At 45.3% G+C, this 16726-nt stretch overlaps 1 protein-coding gene and 1 pseudogene across 1 annotated transcript; one reads left to right on the top strand and one right to left on the bottom strand.

Moving 5' to 3' along the window:
* The first annotated feature begins 3199 nt into the window (after positions 1-3199).
* LOC102859129 lies at positions 3200-4143 on the top strand (annotated as a pseudogene).
* Positions 4144-9666: 5523 nt separating this feature from the next.
* On the bottom strand, positions 9667-14202 carry WNT8A (wingless-type MMTV integration site family, member 8A). The gene is made up of 6 exons (XM_006899507.1): positions 14135-14202; positions 13996-14029; positions 13606-13744; positions 12252-12377; positions 11564-11706; positions 9667-10191 (listed from the first exon to the last, which is right to left on the bottom strand). The coding sequence occupies exons 1-6, from the start codon at positions 14200-14202 to the stop codon at positions 9667-9669; spliced, it is 1035 nt and encodes a 344-aa protein (XP_006899569.1).
* Positions 14203-16726: the final 2524 nt, after the last annotated feature.

The raw sequence follows: 16726 nt of genomic DNA, 5'->3' as shown, positions 1-16726 counted from the left end.
GGTTCAGAGCTGCTGTATATAAGGTCACCATACATCACAGGTGACTCAATGGCATGTAACAATAACACACTATGACAGGTTTGGAAGCAGGAGTGGCATCCACTTCCTAAATGACATGCCTCTAAAAACTATGAACTTTGATAAATGTCAATAGTTGTAGAGGAGCTTCAGGCCTTTTGTTCACAGGGTCGCTATGAGTCATGCTCGACTCGAAGGCAATCAACAAAACAACCACCACCACCTATCTCTTCCTTGAATCAGAAAGATACTCAGATGTTCAGCTTCCTTGTCAGACTCCTGTGAGATCCCTCTCAGGCAGGTTTGGGTTGATTAGAACTCGGACTGCATGCTTTGTCCTTTACTTCCTACTCTTTTTCCTATGACTTCTTATTTAATTCCATAGTTTCAGAACTTTACAGTTTTGGGCTTTAATTCCAGCTTTCTGATCCACCTTGAGTTGCTATTTGTGTATGATGTGAGATGTGGATCCTGTTTCAGTTTTCTGCAGGTGGCAGTCCAGTTTTGCTAGCACCTTTTGTTGAAGAGGTTGTCATTTCCCCATTTGGTAGATTTTATTTCCTTGTTGAATTGAATATAAGTTGACCATAGATAGATGGGTCTATTTCTGGGTTTGTGACTCTGTTCCACTGGTCTATGTGCCTGTTATTATACCAATACCATGCTATTTTGGTTACTACCACTGTGTAGTAGGTTTTTGAGGTCAAGGAGTGCTATGACTCCCACTTCATTTTTGTTTTTCAGAAGTGTTTTGCTTATTCAGGGTATCTTTCCTCTCCAAATAAACTTGACAATTTCCCTTTAGATCTTGCAATGAAATTTTTTATTCCAAATTCTGTTAGCTTCAGTCCAGTCCTCTCTCAATTTGTCTATGTCCATAAATGGCACCTCCAACACTTGGTTACTAAAGCTGAAGTATGGAAGTCATCCTAAATTCATCCCCTTCTTTCACTCACCACACAGAGTCCATCAGCAGAACTGATGGTTCTATATCTGCCACATATAGTGTTCTTCTTTAACTATCTCTCTATCCTTTTGGTTCCTAACCCAAACACAATCATCTTTTGGTCTTTCCAGGCTTCTACTCTTACTTCTCTCCAGTTCGTTTTTCACAAACCAGCCACTTTAAAGATGGTTTTTTAAAAGTAATTAAAATCACATCTCAGCTCATTGCCATTGAGTTAGAACCATGTTATAGTCAGAGGAGAGATTGAAGTTGACAAGAACTTCATTTTACTTGGACCCACAACCAACACCCATGGTGGTATATCAAAAGATGCATTGCATTGGAGAAAGCTGCTGTCAATAACTTCTCCAAAGTGCTAAAAAGCAACAGATGTCAATTTAAAAATGAAAATATGCCTGATCCAAGCCTTGGCATTTTCAGTTGCTTCTTATACATCTGGAAGTTGGACAATGAATAAAGACAGCTGAACAATAATCAATGCCTTTGAAATGTAATGTTGGTGAAGAATAGTGAATATTCCATGGAATGCCAAAAGAACAAATAAATCTGTCTTGGAGGAAGTACAACCAGAGTGCCTCTTAGAGGTGAGAATCGTGAAATTTCATCTCACATTGTTTTGAGCATACTGTCAGGAGGCACCAGTGTTGAGCAAAAGATGCTAATCTGTGGAAGATAGAGATATACTCTGTGGAAGATAGCAAAAGAGAGGACCCTTTGTGAGGTGGATTAACACAGTGACTATGACAATGGACTTGACCATGGCAGAGATCATGAGGATGGCACAAGTTCCTGTCCAAGCTCATAGAGTTGCTTCCAGTCAACTTGACAGCACCTAACAACAACCTATCCAAGCAGATGATTTGTCAACTCTACTTTTGAGACACTGAAAAATTGTAAGACCTGACATATCATATGCAATGATATGTAAATTCTAGAAAATAAAAAGAAGGGGCTTTGAAAGTGGAGAGATACCTTATGAGAGTGCGTGGAGCTGGAGAGGCAGTCCAAATTCAAAGTCACTGCTGTCAGTTGGAACCAACTCTTAGTGGACCCTCCAGTAGGTTTTCAAAGATTATAAATCATTTGAGATGAGATTGCTCATCCTTCTCCAGCAAAGCCGCTGGTGGACTTGAACCACTAGAGAGGGCATGGCCTTTTTGGCTACTAGTGCAGCTGTCTATAGACTACTGGAGGGGCAGTAGGTAGGGCAAAGGTATTTCAAGGAAGGAAATTATATGTCTTTCCCGGGACATAGAATTCATGTGGAAATGATGGTTTCAAGGAACTCTCATATTTGGTCTAGCTGGAGCAGAAAGACAAGAGAAGAAGGGTGTAGACTATATTAGTTATGCAAATATAATTACTTTTTTCCTGTAAGTCAATCCAGACTCATGATAGTAACTCTATTGTACAGAGTAGATTACTTCACAGCATTTTCAAGGTTGTGATGTTTTGGAAACAGATCCCCAGACCTCTGGGTGGGTTTGATCTGCCAACTTTCAGGTTAGTGGCTGAACTCTTAATGATTTGTGCTATCCATGGGCAAAGCAATGGGAGAGCTTGAGGTTAGGGTATAGTCAAGTTTTGAAAGAGGAAAGAAGGCTCAGGCCAGGTAAAAACTTGAGAGGTGAAGGGGAGCAGGAGCAAGAGTCAGCGGCAGGTGGATTGTTGGTTTTATACTCCTGCTGCAATGCCACCATGAGCCCGTAGCATGGAGAACCTTGACAGCTGAGGCTGCCCTGCTGGCCTGGTCTTAGCTGGACTAATCTAAAGTGAGCAGAGAATCAAGGCTATCAGGCTGAGATTGAGGGTGTGAGAAATTAATCGGGCCAGAAGAAGTGCATTGAGGTTTGATGGAGCAATCAGAGCTCCATGATGCCTGAGAAGAAATTCTTTAGATCCAGTAAGGGCAAATAATGACAGGTGATGGAGGGTAGGGATGGAAAAGGATGTCCAATTCACTCTGTCTAACTCCTCCTTACAGAGTCAGCACTTTTGAACACAGTCTAAGAAAAGGATGTGTGAGAGAGAACTGATGAAAATGTAGAGTAAGGTTACTTGGCTAAGCAAAAAAGTAGTGCTTAAAGGTTCTAGAATGAGAAGTTCTAGAAGATTTGGTAGGCGTAAGATATAACTAGGTCAACTCTCTGCTCCTCGTCGATCGACAGATTGCCCTCTCTTCTCGTGCAGCCTCAGGTGCATCCCTGAGATGCCATGGGGAAGGTCGGAGTAAACAGATTTGGATTTGGGTGCATTGGATGCCTGGTCATCAGGGCTGCTTTTAACTCTGGCAAAGTGAATATTGTTGCCACTAATGACCCCTTCATTGACCTCAACCAAAAGGTCTATATGTTCCAGTATGATTCCACGCATAGCAAGTTGAATGGCACTGTCAAGGCTGAGAATGGGAAGCTGGTCATCAAAGGGAAAGCCATCACTGTCTTCCAGGAGTGAGATCTCACCAACATCAAGTGGGTGATGCTGGTACTGAGGATGTTGTGGAGCCCACTGGTGTCTTCACAGCCTTGGAGAGGGCCAGGGCTCACTTGAAGGATGGGGCCAAATCATCTCTGCTCCTTTTGCCAATGCCCCCATATTTGTGATGGATATGAACCATGAAAAGTATGTCAATTCTCTCAAGATTGTCAGCAGTGCCTCCTGCACCACCAACTGCTCGCCCCCCGGCCAAGGTCATCCATGACAGCTTCGATATTGTAGAGGGACTTATGACCACAGCACATGCCATCACTGCCACCCAGAAAACTGTGGATGACCCCTCTGGAAAGCTGTGGTGTGATGGACATGGAGCTGCTCAGAACATCATCCCTACATCTACTGGTGCTGCCAAGGCCGTGGGCAAGGTCATCCCTGAACTGAATGGGAAACTTTCCGGCATGGCTTTCCATGTCCCCACCCCCAACATGTCAGTTGTGGATTTGACCTGCTGTCTGGAGAAAGCTGCCAAATATGATGACATCAAGAAAGTAGCAAAGCAGGCATTAAAAGGGCCCCTCAAGGACATCCTGGGATATACTGAAGACCAGTTTGTCTCCTGTGACTTCACCAGTGACACACATTCTTCCACCTTTGATGCTGGGGCTAGCATTGTCCTGAAAGACCACTTTGTCAAACTTATGTCCTGGTATGACAATGAATAAGAGGCCCTTGGACCACCAGCCCCAGCAATAACATTAGGAGAGAGACAGACAGAGAGACTGACTCAGCTTCTGGGGAGTCCTTGCCCCAACTCGATCCCCCCGACACTGAGAATCTCACATCCTTAACACAACTTCCATCCAGTCACCCTGAGAAAGGAGACTTTCTTGGAGAGCTCATCTCGTCATGTACCATCAATAAAGTACACTGTACTCAGTATATATATCTATATCTATATATATATCTCAGAGTCATTGCTGTCTAATAGGAACTGACTCATAGCTGACCCTCCAATGGGTTTCTGAGGCTGTAAATGACAAGAAAGGCAATTGCCTATCTTTCTCTTATGGGGTTAATGGTGGTTTTGAACTGCCTGAGATGTGTCACCTTTGGGTTAACAACACAATTCTCTGTGGACTAGGCCACTAGAGCTCCCTAAAATACTAAAACAATTGAATAAACCTGGGATCAAATCAGAGACCTTTAGATCTTCAGTTTAATTCTCTCAACTGAGGTATTTTGGCTGCCCATGCCTCTGAGGGCTTAGTGGTTATGCTACCAACTTGAAGACATGAAGTTCCAATCAACCAGTTGCTCTGCAGGAGAAAGATGGGCAGTTTACTGCTTCTGAAAACCCTCTGGAGGGTCAGCTATGAGTCAGTTCTGACTCAATGGTACAAAACAACAACAGTTCAGATGAGACACAGCAAACTTCCGGTAAACACTCCGTCCCAGGTTAGCATTAGCTGCTTCCTCTCTGATAGTCTTTCTAAGCAAAATGTGGAATGTGTCCATTTCCCTTTGTCCTTGGACTAGGAGCACTGACTGAGTCAACTGATCTCTTTCTAAATGCTCAGATTGTAAGAAGCTCCTGATTAAGAAGTACCAAGGGCCCCAGAAACAATGGCTACGTTAAACAGCACAATTAATAAATGCCAGTGAGAGATTGGAACCCTCATGTACTGCTGATGGGAGTATAAAATGGTACAACCCATACGGAAGGCAGTCTGGTACTTCCTTAGAAGACAGAAAAGAGAAATACCATTTGATCTAGCTATTCTACTACTAGAAATATACCTTAAAGAAAAGAGATGAGATGTAAATAGATGTATGCACATCCACATTTATTGCAACATTATTCACAACAGCAAAGAAATGGAAGCACACAAAATATCAAAGCACTTTCTCAAAGTCATTGAGTCCAATCATATGTCTCCATAAGTACTCAGTCTCAGAGGCAACTGGCCAAACCTGGGAATCAAACTAGGGACCTTTAGATCTTCAGTCTCACTCTCCCAACTGAGCTATTTCAGCTGCCCAAGCCTCTGGGGGCTTAGTGGCAAGGAGTTGCGCTACCACTTCAAAGGCACTCGGTTTGAGTCCACCAGCTGGGAGGGTGAGTTTGGGTATAAGATTTTTTCCTAGCCACATCCCACCAGCTCTCTATTCACATATCCCACCATACTGTCTGTGGGTCATCGGGAGCTCTTCCTTCCTTGAGGAGGCTTAGAGATCTGTTTCCACCCAAAGGTCTTTAAACCTTCTTATAAGCCTCTCCTCTGGTCCTAGCTTTCACTTCCTCTCCCTCTGCCCCCACCAAACAATGGTATCTGGGACTGAGGTCTTTTGTTAGCAATGAAGACTATGAATGGTTTATGATTTGGGGCTAGAAATTTTCTTCAAGATCCTGTCTTCTCTTCTTTTGTCCTCCAAAATAAACACTCTTTCTTTGAAATTCCCTTTTGAAGCTTTGACCTCATCACAAGCTGGTTTTTGGGTGTGTTTTTTTTAAGTAGTCTCCTGAGAAACAGGATTCTTCCTTCCCAAATCAGCAGGAGCCAGGCTATGTGCTTTATCATTTTAAGGAAGGTCTTTGCAAGTCAAACATTTCCTTTTTTCATTCAGGGTTAGGGCTGAGAAATGTGACGCTCCTGCTTACAGAGGAGCGAAGGAGAAGGCACCTTTCTCTGCATATGAATGGTGGCCATTCTACAAAGCAGTGAGGATGGGTAAGAAAGTTGCCGGAGATTGCTGGCTCCCGCAGCGCAGGCGTTGTAAAGGGAAAAGCATGCATTTACAATGTGACAGGTCTGAGTTCAAATCCATCTCTCCTTGTGTGATCCATGAGCTGCCATTATAGACTTACAGTCGTGGGGATGCAGTGAAGGGCCACCATGAGTCTGAATTCAAGGGACAACAAGAGAGTTTGGATTTTAGAGGGGAGTAGAGTATTGAAGGCTGATAGGTAGGTGCTCAATTGTTCTAGGATTTGAACCAGGGGCTCCTGCATGGAGGGCAAGCATTCTACCACTGAGCCACCATTGCCCCTTCGAATTTCCTGTCTCTAATCAATTGACTTGGCTAGATTTGACTCATGGAGACCCCTTTTGTGAGTATACTGTGCTCCACAAGGCAGTCAGGTGGCCTCCAGTTTGCACCATTCAGGGATTTCTAATTGTTGTTGTTTTGTGTAGTCAAGTAGGAACTGACTCTTCACGGACCCTCCAGTGGGTTTCAGAGGCAGTTAATCATGGGGAAGGAAATTGACCGTCCTTATTCTGCAAAAGCAGTTTTGTGGATTTGCACTGTGTGTCTGCTGTCTTAGACCCTATTAAACATGGACGCTTTAATATCCTGTCACCTTACTGACACCCAGCTTGCTACTGATGAACCAAAAGGAAAGGCATGTGATGTTGTGACTAACGAATTTGAATGACTGTATAATGCTTTGGAATGAACCCCTGACAGGAAGATGATGGATGCAGAAAAGCTCAAATGCCTTTCGTTTCTGACCATGTGGGAAGATTTCTTGCTGTGACTGATCATCATTGAAAGAAGATGGATGAAGATGAGGGGACTTGCAAGCAGTAAAACTGGGGGTTACAATTGTGTCTTCCTAGATTCTACTTTTAAAAGAACTCCCCTTGTACTGGGTTTTATTAGCGAACACCTCAGATATACACTGACAGGAATAAAACTCAAATACCAAAACCCACAAAAACAACAAAGAAGAGGAAGGCTTATTCTTGACAATTTGAATGGGCCTGCGGGGGAGGACTTTTGTTTCTGAGACTCTCTCCTAACACTAGCTGGGTAGTCAGCAAGGTCCTGGGTGAAATATCAAAGGTATTTGTGCTGAGCGGAAACTCAGAAATAAAGAGAGCAAATAGAATTTATTCTTTTACTCAGTGTTTCATGATGGGTAGCTTGTCACCTATATTTATACCAGATAGTGGGTTTTTTGTTGTTTTTGTTGTTTGTTTGTTTAGCTCCAGGGGAAAGTCTGTAATTTTGGTTATCTATTTCTTTTCAGTTCCAGGGCTCAGAATGTCTCTCATTCTCTTTCCTTTACCACCGTACTCATATCATGCACACTCTCTTTCTCTACCTCTGACTTTAGAGTATTTTTACCTTCCTTAGGAGGAAGGTAGAACATTTTCTGTTCCCTTACATTTTATGCATTTTGTGAATTTCTCGTTGTTTTGGGGTCTGTGTTGTTGTTGACTATCAAGTTCTTTCCAACTCATAGACGCCCTGCATAGGTACAGTGGAGCCTAAACTGTAGGTTTTACAGGAGCTAATTGCGTGGCCTTTTCTCCCTCAGAGCTACTGGTGGGTTTGAACTGAACTTTTGCTTAGCAGCCAAGCACTTAACCGCTGTGCTGCAGAGTTCCTTTCTGCTCTCTCTGGTAGTTTTAAATATACCAGAAGCAACAGAGATCATAGACTTTCAAGGCACTTGCTTGTTTATCTTGAGATCTCAACTTCCTGAATGAACATTATTCCACTTAAAAAAGTTGAGTTAAATTTCCTTTTGAAATTATTATAAAAACCACTTTTTATGAATTCTTTCTGGTGACAGACACTTTTTAATTGCAGACAAGAAATACAGAAAAACACAAGAAGGCAAACAAAGATCACCATATTTTTGGATTACATGACAGCAAATATTTTCATATCTTTGTTAACATTCATCCTGAAAATGCCATTTTGTAATCTGCTTTGTTCAGGAGGGGTGGGTTAAGGAAATGGGAAGATCTGCTGTAAATAATAATGCTTATGAATTTTGTAAGTAAACCAGTATAAAATAAAAATTTTATATTTCTCAAGAATAATATTTTTTAGGAATAATATTTTATCATTAATTTATATTCCATTTTAGGGCCACAAAATTAACCAGTTTTTCCTACTGTTGAACATTTGCATTATTTTCTAATTGAAAACTATGAGCTGAGGATGTTTTCTTGGTCATCAGTCATTTCACTCCTTAGAATGTCGGAAATCCTTCTTCTCTGCAAAGTGTGCGGCCTATGCAGATGGGGAGACCCCAGAGCAGCCACATTCAAAACTGGGAGACCATTCACTGAGTCCCAGTACTCTTTGTGGGACTCTGTAGAAGTGCAAATGAGGAACCTAGAATCCACATTTTTCCCTGTCATTTGTCCTGTGGCCTAGGTCTTGATTTACAGATACCCCCAGAAGTCCAGATTAAAAGAGTAAATGTGCTTCTTGAATACAATTCAAGTCCAAAGGCTTCCTGTTCCCCAAATTGCTTGGGGTGCCTTAAAATTAACCCTTCTAAATCTGAGAGCCATGATTATGTTCCTCAGGCCCAGTGACTAGGTGTCAATGTTATTCTGTTAAACACTGAAATCTAGGGGTTTGGATATTGTGAGTTTCCCTCTTAAGTTACAGGATAACTGGGGTACAGAAGTAAGGATTCCTGTTCTCTTTTGATCTCGAGGCTTCCAAATCAAGTAAGAAAGAGTCTCCTCTGAATATATCCTAGAAGAACTTACTGCAAAACGAAGCTGAAGTTCCCAATCTGGGAAAATGACAAAGCAGGGTTGTTTCCCAGCTCTCTGATGGGAAATGGCTCGTGGGACCTGGTCTGGGTAAATCATAGTTCCCTGCCACTTACTGTGACCATGTGCCTCTGGAGAAGGTTTGTGAACTGGAGAAATTCTTAGGTCGTATTGCACCTTGTCTTCCCCCAGGCTTGGGTGGAAAGAATTTTCCAAAGTGCATAAGCTAGTGAGAAATCCAACAACCGAAACCCCTCCCACCAGGTGGCTCTGTGGTCTCAGCCCCACTGACCTGCGGGACGTGTAGCGGGCCAAGCTCCAGAGTCTGAACCAAATCTTTTCAATATTTGCTTCCGCTCCCTCTGTTCTCCTAAAGGAACAAGTCCTTTTGAGGGTCTCTCTGGATATGGACCCCAAATGAAACTCTCACATTAACAAGTGTTATAAGTACAGTCACAAAAACTAGGGAGATAACTGGAAGATGAAATCTTTTGTGCTCTGCCTATGTCAGAAGGTTGAGGTTCTAACGTCAGCTCTGACAAGAATATCCTGTATATAATCTTAGGCCTCCATTTCCTAACTCTCTCAGCCATCAGGAGGCCTATAAACTGGCCCTGTATTTCAGCAATTGTTTCCCCATCTACTCTCCTCTCCAAAGGGAAGCTGTGACCTGCGTGTGCACTTGTGTGCAGTGCTCTGGAGCGCTGCCGGGTCCCAGGGCTAGGCACCGTCTGGGAACAGAGTGCAGTAGTATTTGTGCACCACGTGCCTGCACTGGTCGCACTTGACCCTGCAGCACCACTGGAATTTGCAGTTACAACTGCTGCCGACCTCCTGCACCTTCTCTTCCACCCGCAGGCCGCACTCGGTGCACAGGTGCCCGCAGCTGCCATGCCGCTGGCCCCTGGACGCGCCGCGGCTGCTCTGCAGGCACTGCCTCCCCTCGGTGCCATAGATGCCCAGGCTGGAATTGCGGAAGCAGTAATCTGGGGAATCTTCCAAGAAGACCAGCTCAGCCTCTGCACCAGGGAGGAAGGCTTCGTTGGGTGCCTGGCGTCCCTTAGCACTGTTCCCGGCCCTCAGCTGGTGTTTATCCACCTCCATTTTCAGCGCCTGGTGATATTTGACCTTCAGGTAGTCTCCCGTCTCCCGGAAGTCAGCCAGCTGCAGCCAACATGTCTGGACGCTGCAGCTCCCGGAGAAGCCGTGGCATTTGCAGTTCTTCTTCATGGTGGCTCTCACTGCCTTCACACACACACACACACACACACACACACACACACACACACACGAAGGGAGGGAGAGAATGAAGATGGTATGACTCTGGGTAGAAAAACCAAAAGCCGCCTAGTGATGAACTGGAATATTTTCAATCTAAGCATTTTAGAGCTGTGCTTATTGGCTTCAGAGGAAGTTCTAGGAAAGCTCAGGAAAATATTAATTCCTGAACTCTACTTTAGATCTTTTCAATGAGCATATGCAGGAGGGTAAGGGCTTTGGCATGACTGACCCATAGCTTCCCCTCCAGTAGTGGCTTTTCAGAGGCCTCTGAAATTGCACGGGAGGAGATTGCCCAGCCTTCTCTGGCAGAGCAGCTGGTGGATTCAAACCATGTGCCTTTGGGTTTGCAGCACAGAGCTAGGCCCCAGAGCTCCCAGTTAGTATGACTGGTAATTTTAACTATTCCCTGGTGGTTCTAGTTATTGAGCCAGTAAGTGGAGTCAGGAAACCTAAGCTCCAGGCCCAGCCCGGCCACTTGGTGAGCTCTCTACTAATGGAAGTAAGAGTCACTTAAAATAACGATCCAGAAAGTGCTCTGTAAATGAAGGCAGACAAGAAGACCACTGTCCTTGCCATGGTTTTAAAGCTGGAGCGAGTGGGTCTGTGGGGGTTTGGATTTCTGCTCCCCACAGGTAAGGAAGCTCCTTAGAATCCAAACTCCCACTGTCACTTCCGTTTGTCATTTCTTTGAAAACTTCTCTTTGTCGCAGCAACTAAGACAAGGTAGGGACAGATTTGACAGGGAATGTTCAATGCTCTGAGCTCTGGGTCCAACTGGTTTTCAGATTTGAGTTCAGAATATTCCTGAGACCGCCATGCCACAGAAACCTGGGGATGAATTGTAAACCTGGGAGGAGAACAGATTTCCACCAGGGAAATCCATATTCTCAGGAACTGGCCAATCCTTGGTAGCCTAGAGAGAGCAGCAGAGACAATGCTGGGCAACAGTTCATTTCCTAAACACACAGTTGAAATGGTAAAAGAACGCCATGGAAGCAAGGCCTTGGCGGTCTGTGTTCTCAGAAGCCTGCCTGTGGAGGCGGCCAGAACCAAGAGTTTAGTGCTAAGAGGGCTACACTGAGAGTTGGAAGACCTGAGTTCATTGTCTGGCTCCGATGTTTGTTAACTGTGCTGTCCTGGGCAAACCAGCTGGCTCAGGCTTAACTGGCTTCATTATCCAGAGAATGGGGGCAGTCATCCCAGCCATGCAGGGTGGCATGGGTGTGAAACGTGTGGATCTGATTCAGATCTTGGTAAATCATAAAGGGCTGCCGATGAGAGGCTGGTGCCAGTGCCGAGCGAGCCTGCGGGCTCCCTGGCTGACTCGTGTACGCACCAGCCTGCCTGCCTGGTTGTTGTGAAGATTCATCAGGGCTCGGGCATCCTTCCCCTTCTCCAGGCCATCCACAAAGAGTCTGGAGATTCTTTCTCCAAATTCCACGTTGTCGCTGCAGCCTCCCCAAATCCAGCTATGGCCTCCTATGCACAAGGAAAGAACAAGCTCTGTGTGCAGCTTTCTGCTAAATCTCAAAAGAAGAGTTATGATGATTTCAGCTGATAAAACCAACTTGTACCCAAGGCTCCATGTCCAGGGACCTAGCCTCCAGGTGCTCTCTAGCTCTAGGCCTTAGTCTCTATACCCACCATGATGGCAGGGACACTAGGTGATCGGAGGTGGAGCCCAGCCCAAGCAATCCTTTGCCTTCATTAGTGACAGTCTAAGAAGTTTCTCCTTTTGCCTAAAAATAGTGGAGAAGCCGTGTAACCCACTCTCAGCCTGTCATACCCAAGGTCAACTTTAGACTCTCTTTGGCCTCTTCCTTCCCAGTTGGAGCTAGATTTGGAGCTCAGTGAAATGCACTAATCTTTAGATTTGTTCATCTCTGGACTCAAGGCTTAACCCCAAGAAGAGTCTTAGATCCAAGAGTTCCCACAAATGCAAGGGCGCTGGGGCTGGGACATATGTGTCCCTCAGCTCTGCAGCCCTTCCCCAGCTCCCCTCCCAATCAGAGGCCACAATTTACCTGTTTTTCTGTTTTTCGACTTATCACAGCCACAGTCTTCAAAATCTCCCATGCTGCAATTCTTGGTGATGGTGAACGTGACTCCAGCAGAGCTGATTGCATGAATGAAGGAAGTCTCCCTAGTGGCTTCAGAGAGGAGGGAACTGAGGATTCTGATGATCTAAAGCAGGGGGCTGGAGCTAACAATGCCACTTCTCTCTCTTGCCCCCACCTGCTTTGGGTTTAAGAAGGTTCTCCTCCTTGAGAGAACAATGCACCCTTTTCTGGCATCCTTATTTCATCTGGGTGGCAATGAGCACACCCATACTTCAGATGGGGAAAGTGAAACCTTGAGTGAGATGGGGAAAAAGACCAAGACCCCTCGCCTCCCCAGCTGTGGAGCTGGGACTGTGCCTCTGCTCTCTTGTCCACTGAGAGCTCTGCCCACTAGTCACTGCGCCTCATCTTCAGGCAGGAACAGTGAGGACGCGAGGTCCTCATGTGGAAAAGAGCTAGGATCTTGTCTTCATCCTGACCATGGAGTAACAATACTGATATTGGCTACCAATTACTAGAGAAAGAATGAAGAAAGGCCAGGGTTTCTCAGCGTTTTTGCGGAGAAATTCTGAATGGCCAAAGGGGGAAATCAACAGCTCTTCTCATCTGCAGGGACAGCTTCTGTGGCAGGGCTGCAGGAGCCACTGACCCAGTATTGTCACATTTCATTTCCACATACCCCATCTGTACACCCTACAGGAAGAGATTTCTTTCTATCCCATCCCCTCTGCCTCCTCCCACCAACTCTTCTCTGCCAACTCTATTGTTTGTACATAAAGGACTTTTATGTGAATTGCCACATGCAGTTACAAATCTGTATAGGTGTACAAGTGTGTGTGGAAGCACACACACACACACACACACACACACACACACAGAGAGAGAGAGAGAGAGAGCGAGCGCCTCCATCAGAAGTATAACTCAGTATGATCTCTTAGCTTCTTTATTTATGATCACTGGGCAGATGGAAAACTCTCTCAGGTGCTATAAGCACAGCCCTTTCCCTGTTTTCAGTCCATACACATCAGTTCAAGATAAGTGTGCATAAGACATAAATACATTGCATTCACAAAGCACAGTCATTGGCGACATTTGTATAGAGATACTTCATTCAATCCCTACACTTTCCCTCATGAGCCAAGCCTTATTGACCCACATAACAAAAATGGGGTGAAGAGAAGGGAAGTAACTAATTCAGGGTCACACAGCAGAGAGCACCAGGCCAGCAGATCACGCATCACTTCTCGTTGTGCTGCACACATAAATGTCACACTTACCCATAGACCCCATAGCTAGGCATGGTCCCCCACACACTTACCACTTCTCAGCCTGTTGTGAGTGGAGAGCTGGAGAGCATTTTCCGGGCAGTTCCAGCGTTCCCACGCAAACTGGAACTTACACTCCTCGACGCCACTCTGGGCGCCCAGGGCCACACTGGTGGTATAGGTCTGATAGGCCTGCAAAAGGGCAAAAGGTTGTGCGCTCCAGCCCTGACTCTGGTTCCCTGGGTGGAGGAAACAGGCAAGAAGTCTCCTATGGGCTAATTCACTATCTGTAATCCCCCCCTTTTATTATTCATTGTTGTTTAGTTCACTATTAAGGAGCAATTGAGGGTTCTTCTGGCGCTATCTCCCTCTCCCCCCTTCCCCCCCTCAAGTGTCCACTTAGGACCCAGCTGGGTAAAGAAAGGAGTCAGAGATTATCCTACCTTGGGACCTGTTATCAGGAAATTGTTCACTGACCTACCAAAAAGAGAACAGATGAAGCAGAGGTGAATGGGAAGGAGAAAATTGGGGCGCTGCATTGTAGGGGTGGAAGGAAGACAGAGCTGAGGGGCAAGAACTTACCAAGCAGAGGCACTGAGGGTGGCACAGCAAATGCCCATGGCCCCCCAGAGCATACACAGGTCCTTCATGGCCCCGCACACCCCAGAGGACCAGGTCAGTCCAGGGCCAAGTGCAGAGAAGGAGTGAGGAGAGGTCAGGACCTTTCTCAGTATTTATTTGGGAAAATTCAGAGTGGTCAAGGGGGGCAATCAACAGATCTCCTCACTTGTCCCTCATTGGCAAGGCTGCTGGAGCCACCGACCCAATGGGGGGCCAGGGAGGAGGGACTCAGACCAAACCCTGCAAGGAAAGCCCCGCCTCACCTCACGCTGGCCCGCCCAGGCTGGGAGAGGGGCTGAAGGCTTTCTCTTAACCTTTTTCTCTCTCCTTTGGGCTTTGTTTCCCACGTAAGTCAGAGTTTGTGCTCTTCTTGCTCTTGAGACCAATTCAGCAAGACAGCTTCGGCCTCTATCACCACAGTCAAGTCACCCAACACTTTGAGATGACGTGTCCTCCTTTGTCCGATGAGACTCACCCTATTCATTGCTCTGCCTTCCTCTCCAAGGTGTTAATAATTACAGAAGACCTCTCTTTGGCGGTCTCTGCTTATTCATTTTACTCAGACAAGTGAGTGCACCATTCCGCTCTGTTCCTCAGGAAGAGTCATCGAGTCATCAGGGGTTGTGGAGCAGACACCCCTCTGACACCATCTCTGCATCCCTTCACCACACACCACCGGTTCTTTCATTCCTGGTAGCTGTAGGTCTCACAGGAGGTTATGGCCAATCTTTGTCTTGCAGAGTAGCCGGTGCATTCAAACTGCCAGACGGTTAGCAGAGCAACTCCCTGGGGTTTGCCCGGTCAGAGCTCCCTTTTATGGTAGGTTGTTGCTGGGAGTTATCTAAATGAACCATAGCTGACCCTTCAGCAGGTTTTCAGAGGCTGTAAATTGCACAGGAGGAGACTGACCATCTTTCTCTCATGGATTCAAACCATTGCATTCAAATTGGCACCACAACTCCTTACCACTCTGTTGCATCCTATCTCCATACCTTTTCAATCTATATGCAGAGCAGATCATTCAGGAAGGAGGGCTCTATGAGGAGGAATGTGACATCAGGAAGACTATCAACAACCTATGTTATGCAGATGACACAATGTTGCTTGCTGAAACAGAAAATGACCTGAAACGCTTGCTGCAGGAGGTCAAGGACTCTAGATAAAGATTCTCACCACTGGGCCAATTGGCAGGACCATGATAGATGGAGAAGAGATTGAGGTTGTTAACAATTATAGCTTGCTTGGCTCCACAATCAACATGCAGTGTTCCTGAGTCCTATGTGTAAACTCTAAGGTTCTTCCTACAAGGCATCTCTAAAGAACATATTCTGTTCCTGAGGGCAGGATTTCCAGTTTGTCAACTATTCTACAGCAAAGAGCCGATCTTTGAGTCACCCAGGGCTTTACTTGAGGTAACTGATGTCATTCTTTCTGACAGCACTTAGCTGCTGGGAAGTCAGTGTCCTCAGGGAGGAATAAGTGTTTTGAGTTCACTTGGTTGTTGCTAGTGCTTAAGGGGTGCCTGGATCAGATAACAAGAGCGGGAATGGGAGAACTTGTGGTTCCCAGGGCTGACTTAGGTGCTGGTGACTTAGGTGCTGGTAAGCATGACACCATGAGAGAATCAGAGGCGTAGGTGAAGTTCCTCCCTGGGGTTTGGAGCCAGGGAAGAAACATTCAGAGGAAAGTTCAGATGAGAAGTCAGTCATAGTCCTGACTCATTACCCTGTGACCTCTGCAGTGTCCAGACCACTTCCCGGCACACTGGGGTTGGTTTGGACAGTCATCCCCCCACCAGAGGGGCGTCCAGGGCCAAGGAAGAACACTCAAGGTGAGGGGGAGGGGGCAGGCTGTGAACGGATTTTCCTCCTTCAACCAGGTAAGCATGGAAATTGAAACTTTTATAGCATAGAAAAAATGTTGTGGTTGGACTTTGTATGCAAACCAATAGAAAAGAAAATAAAGTAAAAAACAATTATTTATGTGTATTACTGCCGGAGTAATTTACGTTGGGTGAATCTAAAAATTGAGGCTCCTATTTTTGAAAAAATTTAATCACTCATACACATTTTGTTTTATTCATGTATACTGTATTTTATACAATCATGGCTCTATATTGTGTTTTATATAATTATTTACTTTATTTACTATTATTTATTTGATCAATGTCTTTTATCACCTTGTATTATCAAGTCCCCTTGAGGATCCTATTTTGTATTTTTTTTTTTATTTCATTCTTTCCCCCAAGAGGATTGGTGTAAATATCACAAATGCATATATATTTACTGGGCTAAAGCTCCGTCTCCCAGACCCCAGAGCTGCCCCACCCTGCCTTGTTCCTGCCCTTGTCCCTGTGTCACCAGCCTGGATAGGCCCAAACATTTTAAGTGTTACACAGCACAGAGGAAAAAGGAGTCCCAGACTTCAGTCACTCAGAAAAAGTGCTTCAGTGGTCTTTTCTCTATCTTCTACCTTTTGCACTTAAGAATTGTCAAGTTTAGCTTTGAATTCTTAAGACTAAAACCACTGCCACTGAGTTGTTTCTGATTCATG

Source organism: Elephantulus edwardii, unplaced genomic scaffold, assembly GCF_000299155.1.
Source record: "Elephantulus edwardii isolate Elephantulus edwardi_28Jun2011 unplaced genomic scaffold, EleEdw1.0 scaffold00259, whole genome shotgun sequence".
NCBI classification, from domain to species: Eukaryota; Metazoa; Chordata; class Mammalia; order Macroscelidea; family Macroscelididae; genus Elephantulus; species Elephantulus edwardii.
The sequence above is the reverse complement of the archived record's forward strand: the minus strand, read 5'-3'. Positions and strand labels throughout refer to the sequence as shown.